Source organism: Bos indicus, chromosome 12, assembly GCF_029378745.1.
Source record: "Bos indicus isolate NIAB-ARS_2022 breed Sahiwal x Tharparkar chromosome 12, NIAB-ARS_B.indTharparkar_mat_pri_1.0, whole genome shotgun sequence".
Taxonomy (NCBI): Eukaryota; Metazoa; Chordata; class Mammalia; order Artiodactyla; family Bovidae; genus Bos; species Bos indicus.
Window position 1 is genome coordinate 33724065 of NC_091771.1, and position 20652 is coordinate 33744716.

Here is a 20652-nt window from a genome sequence, read left to right on the forward strand (position 1 = left end):
TATGTAGAAACAGAGAGTAGATGAACAGTCCCGAGTACTTGGGGTGGTGGTGATGGTAAGTGACTGTAATGTATATGGGGATTCTCTTTGGGGTGGCAAAAATGTTCAGGTGCAGTAAAGACCCCAGGACTTCCCTGCATCAGAAAGACACCCTGGAGTAGGAAATGGCAACAACCCACCCCAGGATTCTTGCCTGGGAAATTCCATGGACAGAGGAGCCTGGTGGGCTACAGTCCATGGGGTCACTGAGACTGTGACACGACTGAGCAACTGAGCACACACACCCCTGTGTTCTGACATTAGACTGTGATATTGCCCAACTTTGTCCATACACTAAAAACCACTGAAATGCACCCTTCATTCACTTTATGGTATGTAAATTATACCTCCATGAAGCTCTTTTTTAAAAATAGTATGAGTTGCGTAATTAAAGTTACAAACATTTTATTCACTCTACTTGGCCAGTTGCCTTTTGGATCAGCTTTCCCTGTTTCATCTGTGAATTTTCCTCTACTCCTTGCATACACTGCATTAGCAGGCTGCTTGCAATTGCTTTAAACACTCCTAGGATCTGGTATACAATCCATTAGGTTGTCCTTAAATAACAGGGGCGAGCTTTCTTTCCTAAATTCTAAAAATCTTGACCAAACTCACTCTATGACAAATGAGATTCCCAAGATGACAATTGGAAGTTTCTTGCAAAGTAGACATGTGCTGACTCAGTGCCTGCTCAGAACTGGATTTTTCTTCCTAGCTCATTGACTTCTGTCATACTGGGTTTTCGAAATCCAGTTAAAACCTGTGATTTGTTGCCTGAGAGAAAAAGAAAAAATAGTTTAGACTGTACTAGGACACATGTAGATACTACTTATTACATGCTTAGCTTTCATCTTACCTAAGTTAACTCATTTTAGTCTGCACAACCTGGAACATCAGTAGTGCTCACTGTTTTACTAAAGAGACACAAAGATGTTAAACCTCACCAAGGTCGCACACCTACTAAGTGGTGGAGCAAAATTCTACACCAGCAGCATGGTTCCAAAGTCCAGAGAAAGGTTGGCAGTGGGTCACCAAATTAACTAACCTTTCCCCACTGCACTAATTACTTAATTCAGAAGTTATTTATGAAATTCAATTAGATGGTAAGTATTGATGATACAACACCAAACCGAAACAATAGAAGACAGGGTTCCTGTTCTGGGATTACTCAATCTAAAGTGGGAGACAAACAGACCCATCAAGGAAACCATGTAAGGAGGCCTGCACCCTGAAACCCAAAGTCTACGTGGACTGGAGGTGTGTGTTCAGGGTGAGAAAAGATGGCACTTAAAGGCCAACATTTACTCCACACCATGTGGGAGACCTGGGTTCGATCCCTGGGTTGGGAAGATCCTCTGGAGAAGGGACAAAGTCTACCCACTACAGTATTCTGGCCTGGAGAATTCCATGGACTGTATAGTCCATGGGGTCGCAAAGAGTCGTTGAACGTGACTGAGTGACTTTCACTATCACAGAAATGGCTGGTGCACAAGTGGAGTGGTGGAAGGGACATGGTGTCCTAGAAGGGCTGTGGTGTGCAAGGGTGTCCAAGGGGTGGGTTGGGAGTACAGGTCAGGCTGTGAAGCACTCCCATGTCTTCATCACACTCCTTAGACCCCACACATGATTACGCTCCCTCAAGCCCAGAGACCTTTGTTCTCACCTCACCTGCCATGATCTAGTCTACTGCAGGTGTGTAACTCCACCGTAAAAATCATCACATGACCTTTAGTGTTATGGAAAGGATGGACATGAAAATCCTGTATCACAGAAAATCCCCAGCTCCAGGACTTAAACAGCCATGTGACCTCGTGGAAGCTGCTTAATCTAACCCTGTTCCTTCATCTAGACACGGAAGATTTCTGCTTTTGAGAGAAATAACGAGGCCATACAAGGTTGAGTATATAAAGTTCTGAGTGCGCTGCCCGTAACAGACTACATACAAGTAAGACACGACTGTGAGTGAGATTCCGATTTGCACTCCCTGGTGCTTCCAGGACACTGGCCCACGTTACGCAGTAATGTTACCGAGTAACACCTTGTGGTGTGTGCTCCAGTAGGCACACTGCAGCCAGGCTCATCCACAGTGAGGCTGCAGCAAGGCTCATAGAAGGTGATGCTGCCTATCTTCTGATAAACTGTTCCAACTCGAATATGTCCCACACAGAAATAACCCCACTGCAAAATTTCTGAAGGCACCATTCAGATTCTCTTGCTGCAAAGACACTACTTAAGATTGTTGATTATTTGCTAAGTTGTGTCTGACTCTTGCAACCCCCTGGACTGTAGCTCACCAGGCTCCTCTGTCTATGGGGATTCCCAGGCAAGAATACTGGAGTGGATTGCCATCTTCTCCAGTGGATCTTCTTGACCCAGAGATTGGACCCACGTCTCCTGCACTGGCAGATTCTCTCCAACTGAGCCACCTGGGAAGCCCCTATTTGAGATTAGTAGTACATTAAATTGGGCATACTATATTATCACAAAAGAACAGTTAATCTGCATCTGTAATAATGTGAATGACCTTGTACTGACTGTAGGATGAAGACCCTCAATGAGAAATAGAATTAAGAAGCTGTTAGGGGAAACTATCAGGGAGCTAACACACACTGTAAAACCTTGCTGAAAGAAAAGACCTAACAAATGCACATACCAGGCTGTACACAGAAAGACACTGATTCTCCCCAGGTACAGACTTTATTTGTATAAACCTAATAAAAAAATCCCGAAAGTATTTTTCCTGAGAAAAAATTGACCTTGACGAAATAGATACATTCTAAAAGTCCTAGAGCCGTCACCCAACACAAGGCTCTACAGGGGCAGGGGCTGCACCCAGGTGCCTCATGTAGACACAACCCTCATACGACCACACGTCTGTACTGTCCTCACTTGGCAGGTGCCGAAGCTGAGGTCTACAAGAGAAACTTGCCAGAGACCACACAGGTTCCAGGCAGGGGTCTGAAGCCGAGATGACTCCCAGAAAGTCAGCTAGGAGTCATTTGTCTCCAAAGAAAAATGTTAGACTATGTTACCTACGGACATCATTAAGAAAAAAACTCCCAAGTCATCTGGTATAAAATGGACACAGGATATTAATATGCAATTACATTAATAATTGGGAATTATTGATAATTATTAAAATCAATAAATTAATAATTTATTAATAAAAACATTTATGCTAAAAAGCTCCAGCTCACAGGGACTTAAAAGACTGATGGTTATCTAGGGCTGCAGACAGGAAGTGGGTACTCACAGAGCAGGAGTATCTGTTTATACAGCATTTATGGAAGGCAGTCTGACATTAAAACATACATTCTATGCTTCTTTTAGCAATTCCTCTTCTAGAATCGATCCCAAAGAAGCATTAAACATGAGCACCAACTGTCACGTTTAAGGATATTCACTGCAGCTCTTTCTGTAAAAGTGAAATACTGGGAAGAACAGGGAGCAGCTAGAGCGGATGACCCGGCGTCTGTGCCACGGTCAGTCAGCAAAGAGTCAGTCTCCACGGACTGACGTGCAGAGATGTCCCTGATTCACCATTCAAGGAGAGACAGGCAAGTCACGGAATACACAGACCTTTAAGCCACTTGTTAAAAAAAAAAAAAGGAAAAGGATCTAAGAGAATAAAATGTGAGAAAATGAGAGAAAGAGAACGAACATCTGTATACAAGTGAAAGGCATTCTTTAAAGGGTCTGAAAGGACACACACCAAACTACAAAGAGTGGACACTGTGCGGAAGAGAGTCAGATTGGGGCCCAGGAGTTGAAGGCAACTTTCACTTTTCACTCAGTATTTTTGTTTATAATTTTAAATGTTTTTATAATTTTGCAAACACAAAAGCGAGTGATGAAGTACTTGCTATCTTGTACTCAGCGTTTTTTGTTTTTTAAAAAAGCAAGATGTATAAACCAGTGAAAACAAAACACTAAAAACCAACCAGAGAATGAAAGAGGAAATAATAAGGAATAATAAGGAAATTATGTATTAAGAACGACTACTGACGCCTATAAAGATTCAAAGCAGCTGACACAGTAAAGTTTATTGTTTACATCATGACAGGCTCTGGACAGAGTAGGGACACAGTGAACACGGGGACGACACATTTAAACTCCTGTCACAAACAGATTCATTACAAAGTCCCAATGGTCAACATATTAAAATGTAAAATACAAAGAAAAAATCCAAGAAATATAAATATCCAGATTTTTTGCAGCACAATGTAATGTCCTTTTTTAAAAAAAAGCTTGCTGTAATTGTGTATTTAATTAAACACATGTTTTCCTACCCTTCCCCAAAACTTGGATCTGGGGACTGCAGTATTAGAGAAGTATGCAAAAAATAAAAACAACTTCAGTGCTCAGAAACAAAGCATTTTCCTTATTTTAATGCATCAAGGTGCAAAAACTTCAACTCCAAAAGCCAATCATTGATATATGCAGATAAATAAAACAGACTTGATAACACTTTTGTCAAACCCAACTAACATTATACTAAAATATATATATATGTATATATATTGTATGTAATACCTATTTTAGAAAAAAAGGTGCCTTGGTGAAAATGATTCTGAAAATATTCACTTGATGCACATTATGTACAAAACCTTCTATATAAAAAATTAAACTATTTTCAATGAAATTCCATGTTCAGCATCTCACCTGAAAACTGTACTTGAAAGATAAATAGGTCTACATAACAGTTTCTGTCTGAAATCATGGCTAAGGCAGTTCTCTTTCCAAGGGCTCTCTTTTTCACCCACTCTCTATCACTAATACTAATGATACACAGACGCAACCTGACATGTTTCTGTGTTATTATCTGGAGCTTTCTGTTCACTGTTAAAACAGGGGATAGTTTACTGTTGCTACAGAGAATACTTTTTTCCTTAAAATATACCGTTTCTCTATTTCCAATTACGCACTTACTTAAGACATAAAAGAGGCTGATAAGCCACTCCATTTGGTGTCAATATCAATAGCCCTGTAAGAAAGAACTCTTTATTGGAATAGCTAGACAAGTTTCCACTAAAATAATAGTGCATCCTACACCTGCATAGAATCAATTTGGCTCCAAAGCTCTTTGCCCCCAGACACCAGTCTGGAATTCAAACGTGCTCCTGAAGGTTCATCTTAGATATAAGAATACATAGGGGAGTTAAGTTGTTGACAGATATGTCTGCTCGGTCTCACAGCAGCCTTCGACAGGAGGAGCTGCTGAGATTAAGGTGGAAACAAAAATGGGGAAGACTGGGGGCAATGCTGTTGAGTTGGCCAATATTTACACCAGTAACCATTTCACTAAGTCTTGAAGCAAGTAACTATAAGACCTGGTACCTCTAGCTCCTCATTCTACAAGCACTGAGGATTTGAAGCATAAAAGGTGAAAAATGGAACACCCTTAGAAAAGGGGAACAGTCTGAGGCAAAAGTTGTAGGTCTGTAAATATATATTTCATATGCACACACGGTTGTGTGTATTTTCCTGTATATATTTTACATACATATTCACAAGATGCCCTGCAGTGTAGTTCAAAAGGCCTTTTGTCAAGGAACACAGATTCTAATATAGGCCCTAGAGTTCATAACATCCATATAAGAAACAAATGTGCATATATTCACATAATGTAAACCTTATCAACAAAAACATTGCGAAAACACTAGGTTAAATAGTAGTAGATTTTACCAATCAGTGATGTAATAAGAATATTTCTTACACTGAGAATCAAAATAACGAAAGATATACAACTAGGTTTCAAATTCACAAGAGAAAAGTTGTTTAGCATGGCAAACAAGAACAGAGTTCAAAATTCCAGAAGTAAGGAAAAATATCAAAACTTTATAAATCTCCTGGGATGCAATTTATTTACTGCATCAACTTTAGAAAAATAGACTCAGAGAATGAATGATGCTGCTATGGGTTCTCTCAGCACATCAACCCATAGGTTTATCTTTTTCCTCTTTTGTTTCCAGCTGGAGGTTTCTTCAACTGAAGGAGTTGTCCTCCTGTCCCAAAGCCTGCAGAGGCAGGATTGGACACCCCAAATGTCAAACCCGCTGATGCCGTGATGCCAGGATTGCTGAAGTTAAACCCAGATGTACTTGAGCTGCCAAAGCCTTATGTTTAGGGAAGAAAATATTCATATCAGAAGTTAAGTCACAAAAACAAATGTAAAAAATGGGGATAATTCTCTAGCTGAAAGAATATATAACCCATGAAAACAGCAAATGTCTTAGGGCCCTAAATTTCTAACATGGAATTTTACAGGAAAATAATTTAGCTGACAGCTAAGTGGCCCTATTATAGACACAAGTTGAATGATCCAGGCCAAGAGAGAAACCTTACACAAGTAACTGAAATCAACAGAAAACTTCAAGTTGGCAGTCACTTTTGTGTTAATTAAATATGCCAAGGTGCCTTCCCCCTTAGCCATCCATATACACTTTATCAAAATGTAGAGGAGAGACTTTCCCGACCTTTGGACCTACCCTGGCAATTCTAAGTCCTCTAAGAAAGCCTCAAACCACAATTTTCAGGACAAAGAATACATGGAACAGCAGTACCAATTGTTACTATTTTATAAGAGCCTTCACACAGTTAAGATCAAATACTGCCTAGCTAATTAATGTTAGCAAATAATATTTAAATTATAATCCTGATACCACTGAATTCTATTATCTTACTTCCTGAGAACTACTGATTTTTAAATACTACTTAATTTAAATGGAATTTCCTTAAAATTTCCTCAATTAAAAAGTTAATCCACATTAAATTATTGTTATTTTAGGCATGCTTTTAATCCCTAAGCATTGTACAATAAAATATGTCACTATTGGGAATTCCCTGGTGGTCCAGTGCTTGGGAATCCACCACACTTTCACTACCAAGGACCTGGGCTCAGCCCTGGTTGGGGAACCAAGACCCCACAAGCTGTGCTGCGAGACCACAAAAAGTAAATAAATTAAAAAAGGAAATAAAATATAACAAGTCATTATTTATAAATATAGAAAAATGCAAAAGCAGATGGAATTTGGAATTCTCTACTAGAAGTGTCAGAAGATTATACCTACTTCAAAAGCAAAGCATTCAATTAATCATCATTTGTAGGACTGGTATTCTTAAAATCAGAGGGACTTGCAACTAAAGAATGTATAACTTATGTAACGGTATCTCCTCAGGAGAACTACTATTCTCCTGAATGAATAATGATAAAAACTGGGTTAAAACTCACAGTGGGTTTATTTTTGTAATAATGAAGAAAAACTGTTTAAGCATAAAGCTAGTCTTAGGATTCAAAATAAGTCTACATCATTAACAGCATATGTTATTATTTATTATATCAAACTTAAGTTGTTAGAAAGGTTCTACTAACCTGACCTTTAGCATATGAGAGAAAGCTATATGAATATTAGGCTTGTAGGCTTCATCCAGGGGTAGAAACTGAATCAGGGATCTCTTTTTGATATTGGAAGTAACAACACTTATACTTTTAAAATAATGCACCTAATGGCCTGAAATTCAGGCTAAAACACACAAACCTGCACTAAGACTTCCTGAGGGTTTATTTGTTGTTCCAAATCCAAATGTGGAGGCCCCTGTGGTGCTGCATCCAAAACCAGAGCTAGCTCCAAAGCCTAGTGGGGGTGATAGAGAGACACACGGAGGTAAAACACAGGTGAAGGATACTGACAAGCCACACCAACAATAAACAGTGCTGAAAACCACGGCCCTGCTGAGGAGGTCTGCTATTTACCCTTTTGTCCAAGGCTTCTGGAAGAACTAGATCAGTTCTCAAACAAAACATTTAGATCTGTTTAGACTAAGCTTACGACCCCTCAGTAATTTTTAAAGAACAAAGCCATAAAAAAATAAGAATAGTACTTTCTCTCCCAAACAGGCTAGAAATTTCAGTGACCATCCAAGTATGACTTTCCTCAAACACATATACATGTTATCTATAGGGGTTATTTCATTTTGGAAAGAAAAAAGACTAAATTCATAAATAAGCACATGCACAACAATTTAAACACAATGTACCGCGTAGTAATTTTATTCTCCTTTTTACAAAAACACTTTCACTTAAGTTCAGCACTGGGAAAGTGCATGACCACATGAGAGTCAGTCACTAATTCTACGCAGGAAGAACAGGCTCTTGCAACATTACCAGCAATGCAACACTGAGAAACTGGGAGTAGGGGCAGCGTGGTTTCTCCCTTAACAATACTAGTCACAACTTAAATAAAGAACATGTGTTCATTATACAGAGTTCTGGAGCAGAGTCTGCTACGTACTTGAAGACTTGTTTCAAGTGCTCAGAAAATGGAATTCAAAATCATCTTCAGCTACTTTGTAACAGTTTATCTAAATTATTGAGTTTGATAGTATTATTGCCTGTAACTATGAAATATGGTGACAAACTGGAATATAGACCACAGGAATTATGCTGTCTGCCATTAATTCTAGTAATTCCTAACAGTCTAATATATTACATAACCATATAGCTAACAGGCTTCACCTCTTATGATGATATATTCTAATCCAATACTCATTACATGACAATGCACCTGTCAAAATACAATCAACCTACAATTACCCACACCAGAGAATTGGGAAAGCATTTGTACTTCAGCATATTTTGCAGAAGACTTACCTTACTAGTTATAAAAACTACTGAAATAAACTTATGTATAGAAGTATACATAAAGGCAAATAGGCCAAAAGTGCTTAGAAATGGACAGAGTTGGGCTGTTCAATTTATGATACAATTATTTCCCCATTTAAAGAGCTGCATTTTCAGAAAAGAAAGATGATTAGGAGAATGTCTGTCCAGAAGTAGTTTGAATTCCAACTAACTTTTTAATTTAATAAAAATAAGCAATTTTCAAGTTCATGTTTTAGCATATTGCTTTGAAAATATGAACACCCTTACCATTTGATTTTAATACATTTTTATATTTACTATTCACAGAGATGAAATGATTTTTAAAATTCTAGATCTAATAATTTTAGAAAGCACTGATATGTTTAGAGAATCCTTTTTTTTCTGGCCAGATAGAACCTTAACTTCCCAAAGAGCAGATCCTCTTAGAGGTTTTCACAGGCTAGTAGCAATTCGAATGTATCATAGTGCAATGCAATACGAGAAAAGTTAAAGTGTACCTCCAAGGTTTGAAGAACCTAGGCCACTTGACTGCAAGCCAGTGCCAATACCTGAGCCGAATGGCGCTCCAAAACTAACTCCCAGAGATGGCTGTGGCCCTGGTATAAAAAAAAAAAAAAATGGGGGGGAAAAAAAACAAATTTGCCTTACTCTTTCAAGATTAAATTTCTTTATGAAATTAATTTTAAAATGAACAGTCATTATTTTTAACAAATTCTATTTGCTAAAACTTAGTTTTCAGGATGTCTCCCCAGCCTAATTTATCTGTCCCAGCAGATTTACCTATTCAAAAATAAATTAAAAAAAAAAATTAACTTGTTCACACTTAAGACAAAAGAGGCTTACCATACGAAAAGAGTGTTAGTTTAACCTACTAAATAATTTGAAATCTTTAATGTATTGTAAATTATAGTTCTTTTAGTTTCACGTCTAGAATGATTTTAGATCTCCCCAGTTGTTTTCTGTTAAGATTAGTTGCTGTAATCAGTAAAGGTTTTTACTTTTTTTCTTTTTAAAATAAGCTCCTTACGGTTAGAGTCAAGTCCCAATTGATCAAAAGAGACTGACACTAACATGCAAAACCATCATGTTACTTCATAAGTGTAAGTACCAAAAACTAGGCAGGATTTCTTACAGAAAATATAAATGATATAAATAAATAGATAAAAAACAAGACAATGTTTTATTTTATTAAATTTATTGTTCATTTTAAAGCAAATCAATTACACAGTAACATGACAATTCCAACTTGTTCACAAAAAGTGATAATTGAGTTCTACTATTAGGCTCTGCTACATCACACCACTTATCACCTGATTAAATAAGATAGAGAATGAACATTTACAAAGGCACTGCTGTGTACCTTGACAGATTCAATACATTCAAGATTTCAATTCAGAAGTTTCTTCTCAACATTTTGGAAAATGTACTCAGATGCAAAACGATTAAGTCATCCTTTTCCCATTTGTTCAAGATTTTGGCTGAGTTTGGCAAGAATAGCATCAAACTTACTAGCCTCTCTTTTTTAACTACTTTTTTTTTTTAAACTAAGCAGAATACAAAAATCTAAAAATCTCTCATTTGATAATTTATGAAAATTATTTGATAAATTTCATAGTACAATCTTCAGTCTTGTCTTTTTCAAGCACAGTGATCAGTGCATCTCAAAGTTGAGGGAACTGCCAAAGTAACATACAGACTGATATTTAGACTTCTTAAAGAAATCAAAGCCTTCAAGTTGTTCAATGAAGAATGAGGTTTCTTTATTCAAAAAGGTAGTGTAAAATTATAAAACATTAAAGAAAGAAGAAAAAAGAAACTAAGAAACTACATTTTGCTACACTGGGACAGAAACTGGACTTTCCAAATAGCTTCTACCCAGAAAATAAAGAAACACCAACAGTAGCCAGAGTTCTTACACTACTATTAAAAAATAAATTAGAAAAGATTTAAATTTTTACATCCAGTTTGAGATCAACTTGAGAATAAAATACCTGCCTAGCAGCTCTTTTGTAAAATGTTACTATATGAAAAAGAAACTAAGCATATTACCTTCTTATTTCTAACAGAAGTATTATGTAGAAAACACACGTCCAGTTTCTTTAACATTGAGAGACTTAAGTGTCACGTGTTCATAGGAGGCACTGCTGGTGGAAGACCCTAGAGCATAATATACACCACAGCCCTCAGCCCTACAAGTCCCAAGAGTTACTCACATAACATGCTTTTCGTTGTGTGCGGGTCTGCTTTTAAGAGCAACTCTAATCATTAATATTCAGGATATAGGTAATCAAGAACTCTAAGAATGACAAGACTTTCCATTGCACAACAGGTACATGATATTTTGAGTTTTGTACCTTCACACAAATTCTGAAGGCAACATCATTTATAAAACTAGTAGGCAAATGTATAACATTTTTTAATAGTAAAAACTCATGATAAATATCTCCCATGCCAAAGTATTAGCATATATTACACTCTGGCCACCATATAAATTAGTTTCACTATTAGAAAGCAGAATCTACATCCTTCAGGCAAAGATTACGTAAACAATTCAAGAAATCTGTCTCAAAATCTGAATAGTCATTAGTCATTCAACGAGAGGCTCTTAGTTCCATAAATAATACCCAGTTAGTAGTAACATATCCCAGTGATTGCCCAAAGTGAAACCTTCATGTAGAGTAACATTTTACAAAAGTTACTGTATAATATATTCACACATAACAAAATCAAGTTAGCACTTTAATTCATATTTTTCAGGATAAATTCTACTTTCTTAAAAGTAAAACTGAATTCACAGGAAAAGGACTAAAGTGCTAAATTTTTTTTATTATAATTTTCAATGATCATTCAAAATACCTAACGTAATTAGGATGGTTATTCCTAAATCATTATCTTTTAAAGTAATAATTTTTCTTAAAAAACAAAAACTGTTTTTCCCCCTGTTTGAAAATTTCTACTCATTGATTTAGTGGGGAATGCTCCTTTGGTTATTACATACAACAAAATTGTAAAACCACAAGAAACTCAAAGGAAGAAGTTTCCTATTTAGCAATACACCTTAAATGTCCAAACCTACACTAAAAGCTAGAAAGTAGGAATTCCTAACAAAATGTCTCAGCTCTCCTTAAAAACAGCAGTTAAGTCACAGGAGAAAAGTCTTTTTATGTAAACACCAAGAACTTTTAAAAGCATCAAAACACAACAGCAAAACTTAATCCCAGTTCATTAGCTTAAAACAATCTATCCTAAGTAAAAATTACACTGAAAAGCCTAATGTCGATGTCTTAAGCTTTTTAAGAGGCTTCAGAAGCAAGGTGGACAGTGTGCTCCAGTTCTGCCAGCACGTAATCTATCCACATACGAAGTTAATTTCATACATAAATAGCCTGCGGAGTTTGTCATCAATTCTCTTCAGTTTTCAGAAGCAATAACCATAAACCATGCAGGCCTTAGGTCTATTATATATATTTTTTCATTAAAAGACATTGAAGGAGGATCATGAAGTCACTTACGTCCATACTTCCACCTCCAAGAAAGACTACACAGAATGCACCTTCAGAAGGTAGCAGCCTAAGAAGCAGTCTGCTTTTTTTTACATTAATAAAGTCAAGAACCTACATGCAAACAGAAGCAAAGCCCCCCAACAACTCAAACCTTGCACAGACCAACAGGGTTGACTAAAAACAGCATACAAGCCTCACCCAGCTTCATCTAGATGGTCTTTAAATTCTGTTACTGGCACTTAAAGATTTCACCAGTCACAGTACATAAGGGACAAGACGCGGGTACAAAGCGCAATGCAATAAAGAGGGCGTTTCTAATGGGCTTCGTGCATCTAACAGCTGCTCAGTCTCACTCCAGTGGTGGGTGACACGACTAAAGAGGCGGATCCTGACTGACCTGGACAGGCATAAAAGGATGGGCCACGGAGCATGGAGACCCTCAGAGAAACAAAAGGGAACCAAGAAGACAGCACAAAATGATCACTATTGTTCAGCTTCTCAGTCCAAAAATCCATACAATGCAAAATGAAAACACTGTAAGACTGTTTAGGTTAATAAATTACAATTCCTGCCACCTGATCAGAAGGCCCTAGATGGGCTTCACAAATGCAGGGAAGGTACAAGGCAGTCAGTGTCCCCAAAGCCTGGCAAAGGTCTGAAAGAACCCAAGCACATGAGCAAAGGGTGCTTCAGGATGGTTCCTCTAAAGTAAGCTAATATTTTCCACCACTACAGAGAGCACAGACCGCATCTCTACTGTTTACCTTGCTAACCCTGGAGTCTGGCACAGAGGATGCACTCAAAAAATGAACAAGTATCTTCCTAGGAACAAGTATCTTTCTAAGCCCAAAACGTATGCAAGGAAACCTACAAACTTCTCAAGACTGCCTACATAAGAAAGTATATAAAACAAAATCCAACAGGTGACTTTACCTCTATTTTAGCATACACCACAGAACATAATTCCCTTATAGTTTAACAGCTTAGATAACTGACTTTTCTCCAGTTTTACTGATTAGAATAGAAATCTCTTATGTTTAAAGAATACCTAACTAAGTCCTGCTTTCTCTGGTCTATTTTAGAATCAATATTTGCTCTGAAAAGTAAACTGGTACTACAGTTAGTTTGATGAGCTGGTTAAATAAATCATCAGGAGAACTGAAGTCACCAGTACAGGGCTGATTCAATTTCTAGCCACCCCACAATGACCCGCTGGGAACCAATGCCACAATGACGTTTTCCCTCTGTAATATAAGAATGCAGTCCTACACCCTAGCCAGCTGGAGAACTACTACACAGTGCCTATGTGGGCCACTGTCCACACGGGTCCAGCCGTGGAACATGGGGGATTTGACATAAAGCCACTATCAGCCACTCACTGATGACTAAGTCAACTCTGTCATCTCTAAGTGTGAAGAACAATTTTTTAAATTGCCAACAGTAAAACCCAGAGAATGCTTCCCCTGCAGAGGCAGCCTGAATGCAATCTAGACGTGCACATTTTTTGCTTTTGCACACTGTAACTTACTACTGGACTCTATGGAACTCTCAGAAAGACACAAGCTACAAAGTAACTCATAAGCACTATTCAAAAATGTATGAATGAGTAAAAAATATCAGTATCCATTAAGACTGTATTTCTATATGTCACACTTTAAGCCCAACAAAACAGGGACTGCAGAAATAAAAAGACAATCATCTCTGAAAGACCCAGGACCAAACTAAACATGCAGAACTGGACCACAGAAATGTCTCTCTCATAGAAAGTGAATTTAAACCAAGGACTACAATTATCTGCTTTCCAGCATCTCCCCAGTTATTTCATCTGCTCCTCCCAGCACATACCTCATGCACAATCCAGAGCAATTCAAAACATCCTTTTCCTGCTCTTGCCACTGTTCTGTTCATTTTAAAAGGTATGAACAATTCCAGCATGTACCTTCTTCTAAATTTGGTTAAGAAGGCCTGTTCTATTTCCAGTCATTATACAAACCTACTGCTCTCAACACACCTTCAGTCAAAAAAGACATACTTCATCCTGAGTATGGGCATTCTGTAACCACTGCACGCGAGAACACACCGCCTGTCAGCATCACAGAGAGAAGAATGCAACCTCTGGCTACTTTACCTCTGACTTTAAAACAATATACGATACAGTCACAAATTTAGAATCGGTTCTTAAATGTAATTCAGTAGTGAAACACCATGTTCTAAAGGGCATTTATAGCAACACAGCAAATAACATGAAGTAAATTCACAATATTCAGTATCTAATTGATGTATAATTAATTATTGCTAAGACTACCCTGTGTTTTTATCAGGTATATGTTTATAATTGTGTCCATCACAATTTTTAGACTGTACTGGAACAGTTACTCAGAAATTTCTTCAGTGCTAACACAAAAGGAAGACTCATAAAAATGCACATCAGTGTTCTGCACTTTAACAGTAAGAAGCTATAACTTGAATGCATTCAGACCTGTAGCAGGCTGCTGCTGCTGTGTAAGAGTTGCAGCCATGGCAACGGCTGCTGCATTTGGCATGTTGCTGAAGGGGGTGGGTCCAGTAGTGACTCGGGGTGCGTTCTGCCACTTCTTGGCTTCTGCTCGCCTGGCTTCAAACACATCCACAGCATCTCCCAAGAACATTTTCCTGTAGCCAAGGTACTGTTCTTTGAGCACCTACAGGAATGAAAAATAGAACATGTTAATCATGTCTTGTGCTGACTTTGACAATATGAGGGTGAATATAACCATACAATAAATTAGCAAAGACAGATCAAAAACACTGCCAGCATTATGTACTTCATCTAACTTGCCAATGCCAAGTTATGATGGCACTTGCAGCGCCAGCATATGCATGGTGTGGGAAGTGGTGAATTTGAGAGTTCTACCACACCTTTGTACAGTGTCTTCCTGCTTTTAGCCATATGTCTTTACAATCAACTGCCTGCATATTCTGGCTTCCTGAGGCCCTCTTTAAAATAAGTTAGAGAGCTTGCAGACAAGCATAGTAGTATCTAAAATTCCATTTTAAATATTCTAATTTTTCATGACAATTTCCCTTTAATGGCCAACCTTTGGATAACTTAGATGTAAACAGCATTAAAAAAAAAAAAAGCTTACTAAATACATATATATGCATATATATATATATATATATATATAAAAAATATGTTAAATACCTTTTAAAAGGTGCAGGTGACACGTATTAAAATGTCACCAAAGCAAAGAGAGCTTGGAGGGTATACTTTATCAATACTGTTTGATTATTTTACAATGAGAATAACATGGTGAAAGTGAAAGTCGCTCAGTCGTGTCTGACTCTTCGCAACCTCATGGACTACACAATCCACGCAATTCTCCAGCAGAGAATACTGGAGTGGGTAGCCTTTCCCTTTTTCACGGGATCTTCCCAGGTCTCTCGCACTGCAAGCAGATTATCAGCTGAGCCACAAGAGAAGCCCAAGAATACTGGAGTGGGTAAAGCCTATCCCTTCTCCAGCAGATCTTACTGACCCAGGTATCGAACCAGGGTCTCCTTTGTTGCAGGCGGATTCTTTACTGAGCTATCAGGGAAGCCCAAGAAAAAATTACCAAGTTCATAAAATGGGTAGGATTACCCAAAACAACATCTTCCTTAATTAAGGCTATGAATAGGAATGATTCTGTTTCACCCTGGAATTATTAAATACTTTCCTTAAGAGTTTGGCTTAAATAAATCAGCTTTATACTACTTTTTATATATTTGAAACTTTCATAATAAGACAAGAAAGAAAAACATCTGCACAATACAGACTTCAAAGTGCCAAGACAGAACCACCTTCAGCACTTTAAAAAACTAAACACTTATTACAAAGTTTCAAGAGAATTTAATAAAAATTCCTCCTTTAAAATTATTTTTAAAAAATTAAGTTATTTTAAAGATTTGGTTTAAAATTTTTAATCAATCAAAGCAAACGGTCTGAACTATGCTATCACTTCAAAAATAGTATGCTTTAAGTGGTTAACTTTAAAAAATTCTATCACCATGCATCAGAATGAAAAAGGAAACACTGGTAATCTCCATGAAATTCTAATCTATACAGTTAAGAATTTATCTAGATTCAAGTTTGGATGCTTTGAATTTTAAAGGTTTTCTCTGACCATATATAAATCCAAGAAAGACCAATTATATTTGCTTGATTGGTAAAGTATACCTATATTTATTTTGCCCAAGTAATTTTTAAAAATGAATATATTACACAATACTCAAAATATTCAGTGACAAATTTTTTTATTTTTATTCTTTGATAAATACATTTTCCTGTGTTTAGAAGGGACAAATGTTAACAAGTTTTTTTTTATGAAGGGTCCAATAAACACTTAAAACACACATAAAATTCAAGCAGTGGGAAATGATTCTGCTACTAAGAATGTTTACCTTCTATAGTGCTATAAGAGATGGAAATAACCAAAATGTCCAACAAAAGACAATGGGTTAAACAAACTGCACATACATGCAACAAAATCCTGCTTAACTACTCAAATGATGGCAAACAAGTACATGTATGAATGTGGAAAGTCATTTACAATAAGCTGATGAAAAGTTAACACACTTCACAGAACACTTGCCCGGTTGTGTCTGGGCATATTATAGATTATTTCAGAGTTGGTCTTTTTCACTTACAAGTAATTTGAGCTATTTCTGTGATGAGCATGGACACTTTTGTCCTGCAAATGAACAAATACTTCACTTGGTGCAGATGTCCAGATAAATGAATACGGAATGAGAACTCACCTTCACATTTTCATGAATAGACTGAAGCTGTGCAGCTAAAGCTACAAATGTTTGATAAATTTTCTGCATAGCCATTGACAAATCTATAAAAGAAAATCATATTATCACACAAATACATATATAACACAACCAATATTATTCTTCTATTACTTGAGTCCATTTCTTGGTACAGTTAACGTGTAGGATGAAAAAAATTACACCAATACTTCCAAGGAAGAGAGAAGACAGCAGAGCAGACTGAGAGAAGGACTTCTCTCTATCAGTAATCTGGGGTAGGTGGGCCCCAGGACATCTGCCCATTATATCATAATCGTTCATAACAGCATTTTATATTTGTAAGAAATAAAGATCTAATCAATGACTTTAAAGGAAACTGTCTTATGGCAGCTTAAGACTACTAAAAGCACTATTAAAAAAATGACCACAGAAAGCATGTTACCTTGTGGGGTGATGTGTGAATTGTTCGCTTGGGTGGCTAGATGGTTCTCCAGCTCCTCAATCTGCTGTCTGTACTGCTGGAGCTGCACCTCAAACTGCTGAACCAGGATCCTGAAGTAGCTACACGAGAACATTTACCAAGTCAGACCACGTTGTAAAAACACTGCTTCCTTCATATTCAAAACTCCAACAAAAACAGGCCTCTGTTTAAGTATGGCCTTTGAATTAGTCTGATGACACAATATACCTTTAAGTGACACAAGTATTACCAAAACAAAATCTCAAATTTGTAAGTTATCAAGGTATCAAAAATAGATGCATATCCTTACTCCAATCATGAAAAATCTCAATTAAGGGATAATCTACAAAATAACAATATTTTTTAAAAATGTCAAGGTCATCTAAGAAAAGACTGAATAAATGTTGTAGACTGGAAGTGAAATAACAACTAAATGAAGTGTGAAAAGAATCCTAGAACAGAAAAAGTACACTAGTACTTAGAATTCTTATAATTATAATTGGAAATACTATTTATAAGCTGAAAACACTACAGGGTACTTACTACAGAAGTATATAATTACAATTACTATTCTGATTAACATAACCAGAGAATGCTAGAAAGATAAAAAGAGACCTTGAATAGCACGAAACACAGTTGGAACTGATTCTATAAGAAATGGGGAACTGTGAAAGCTTTTACAGTGGAAAATCATGATTCAACCCATTTCAGAATCAGCTCTGATGGCAGCATGAAGAACAAGACAGCAGGATAAGATACTGAGGAAGTCTGGCAAAGCAGCTCACCCCAGGCTCATCTGAATAAGGCAATAGGAGTATCACCATCATTGTCATTGCCTGAGTTTGACCACTACACTGTGGTTATGAAAGAGAATATCCTTATGTTGAAGAAATAGACTCTGAAGCACTCAAGCATTCAAGGGCATCATTTCGACAAACAATTCTACACATGGGAAATGTGTTTAAAAACATGGACAGCAAAGAACAAAACAACTGCAAAATAAAAATGCTAACATGCGGAGAATCTGGGTGAAAGATATGTGAGAATTCTTGGTTTTATTCTTGAAATGTTTTTGCAAATCTGAAATCAAAACAAAACTTAAAAAAAGAATAAGGGACCAGGAGTCCAACGAACCCCGCCCACCCAGAAGCTCAGGACTCCCATCTCCGTGCTTCAGGCTCCCCATCTCTTAGACTGGACTCTGACAGCTGGAGAGGATTTGCGCAAAGTCAGATCCGGCAGTAAAGAGCCAAGCCACCCAGGTGGTGTATGGCAAGCACCTGACAATGTTCACTATTATCATCTTGCATAACACAAAAGGATATGGAAACAGACAACAAGATAAATATAACATGTATGGAAACTAGATGAATATACAAGCTGGGTACAGGTGGATTTTTCAAGCTGCTTATCTACACTTGACAATTTTTCTTCCTGAATATTGTTATGTAGGCAAATAAAAGTTATGGATGCAAATAAATTTATGGAAATAAATAAAAGGGTTAAACTACACTTAGTATGCCCTGTTTAAGGAAGAGACTATCATAAAAATATTTTTAAACTGAAAGTATTTATGGTATAATCATAAGTTTCTATTATTTGCACAACGTAATCAAGTGGAACAGACCCTGTAAGCAATATGAAGTGCAACTGCAGAAGAGTGCTTAAAAGCTCGACCTTAGCTTTCACCTACCCTGCAGTAAAATGGGGGTGATATACTTTCTCAAAATTATTATGAGAATTAAATTTTAAAAATTCACACAAAGTACCCAGTTTGCCACTTTTTAGCAAACCCACTTTGCTAAAAAGTGAACTAAGAAATCCATGGCCTGTATACTGTTTTTACTGTTCTGCTATTTTAAAGACAAACATTTATTTAACTTACTCAGCAGGAGCTGTATTTTCATGTTGCAATCCAGGTGGTGTTTTCTGGGTTCTTAAAGCTATTTCAGCATTTTTTAACTCCTAATATAACAGAGGTTTTAAAAAAGAAAAAGCCAGTTAAAAGTCAGGCTGAAAATACCAACCATCTCAGGATTTCAACAAAACCACTCTTCAGAGCTTCATATGCTGTGAGAACATATTATGACTGAAGCTCCTTTCAGGCAGGACAAACTATAGTTTCATGAACAAATTTCATAATAAATATAAAATGAGCTGCTGGTCTATCTTAAACTATGGATTTATGTAGGATTCATGAAGTTTATTCATCCATAGATACAGACATTACTATTTTAAAACCTGTTCTATACAACCATAGAAAACACTGCTGTACAAAAACAAGGTAAATAACCCTGAGGATGATGACAGCAGCAGCGCTTACTGTGCACCAGGCCCTTTGCTACAGGTTCTACTTCTCTAACCAATGTCACCTCATGGGGCTACTGTGGAAAATCACTGGGTTAATATATCTAGATTGCTTAGAATACCACCTCATACCAAGTAAGCACTCAATAAAAACCAGTAACTATTACAGTAATTTAGAAGTACATGTGCTATGTGGTTTTCTTATCCATGAAAATTCATGATTTTAAAAAGACCTATTTCTATTTAAAAAACAAACAAACAAACAAATGAAAAACACTACAACAAAATGACACTCAAGCTTACCTGAGCGGTTTCTATTTTCAGTTTGTCAATATTGAGCGTGTTCCTCTGCAATCCACTGGCAGCCAGTGACAAAAGCTGCTTCAGAGCTTTAATATCTTCCTGGACTTTAAGCATTGCTTTTGAAGACATTCTACTAATTTCTTCTTGAACCTGTTTTTGTTCCTTCACAAATTTCCTAAAAAAAGAAAACTGAGTTTTAAAAAAAATACACCTTTGATTTTCTACAGAAAAAAAGTACATTTACCACATGTAGGTCAGAGTTTTAAGTCTGAGTGTTTTGAGAAGCAACTATTAAAAAATTCATCTACAATTCACAGAATGGCAGTTACAGAATTTTAATTCCTTTATTTCCTTCATTCAATTGCTCTGCTTCTTTAACGTCTACAGGCATTCCAATGTTCCCCAAGTTTAATGCTCAGGAGATGGTCCCCCTGAAATCCACACCCACCCCCCACCACCGCCGCGCTGGAGTCTGACTTAGCTCCTGATGACACCTGATGCACGTACTGGAGGTTGTCGACGTCCTGGCAGATGACAGCAGGCAGAGTCTCATCCTTCAGTGCTTTACTGTCCCTGAGAAAGATGCCACAGGCCATTAACAC

The 20652-nt window shown here is 37.1% G+C and overlaps 1 protein-coding gene across 1 annotated transcript in view; it reads right to left on the reverse strand.

Annotated features, from left to right (window-relative positions):
• Positions 1 to 4052: 4052 nt before the first annotated feature.
• NUP58 (nucleoporin 58) overlaps positions 4053 to 20652 on the reverse strand; it is a 30125-nt gene continuing 13525 nt past the window's right edge. The window contains exons 7-15 of the mRNA XM_019971493.2: positions 20558 to 20623; positions 20051 to 20225; positions 19326 to 19405; positions 17423 to 17541; positions 16984 to 17066; positions 14684 to 14885; positions 9199 to 9297; positions 7578 to 7673; positions 4053 to 6155 (exon numbers count right to left, since the gene is read on the reverse strand). Coding sequence (XP_019827052.1) covers positions 5986 to 6155; positions 7578 to 7673; positions 9199 to 9297; positions 14684 to 14885; positions 16984 to 17066; positions 17423 to 17541; positions 19326 to 19405; positions 20051 to 20225; positions 20558 to 20623 — 1090 coding nt within the window. The 3' untranslated portion in view covers positions 4053 to 5985. The remainder of the gene's footprint in view (positions 6156 to 7577; positions 7674 to 9198; positions 9298 to 14683; positions 14886 to 16983; positions 17067 to 17422; positions 17542 to 19325; positions 19406 to 20050; positions 20226 to 20557; positions 20624 to 20652) is intronic.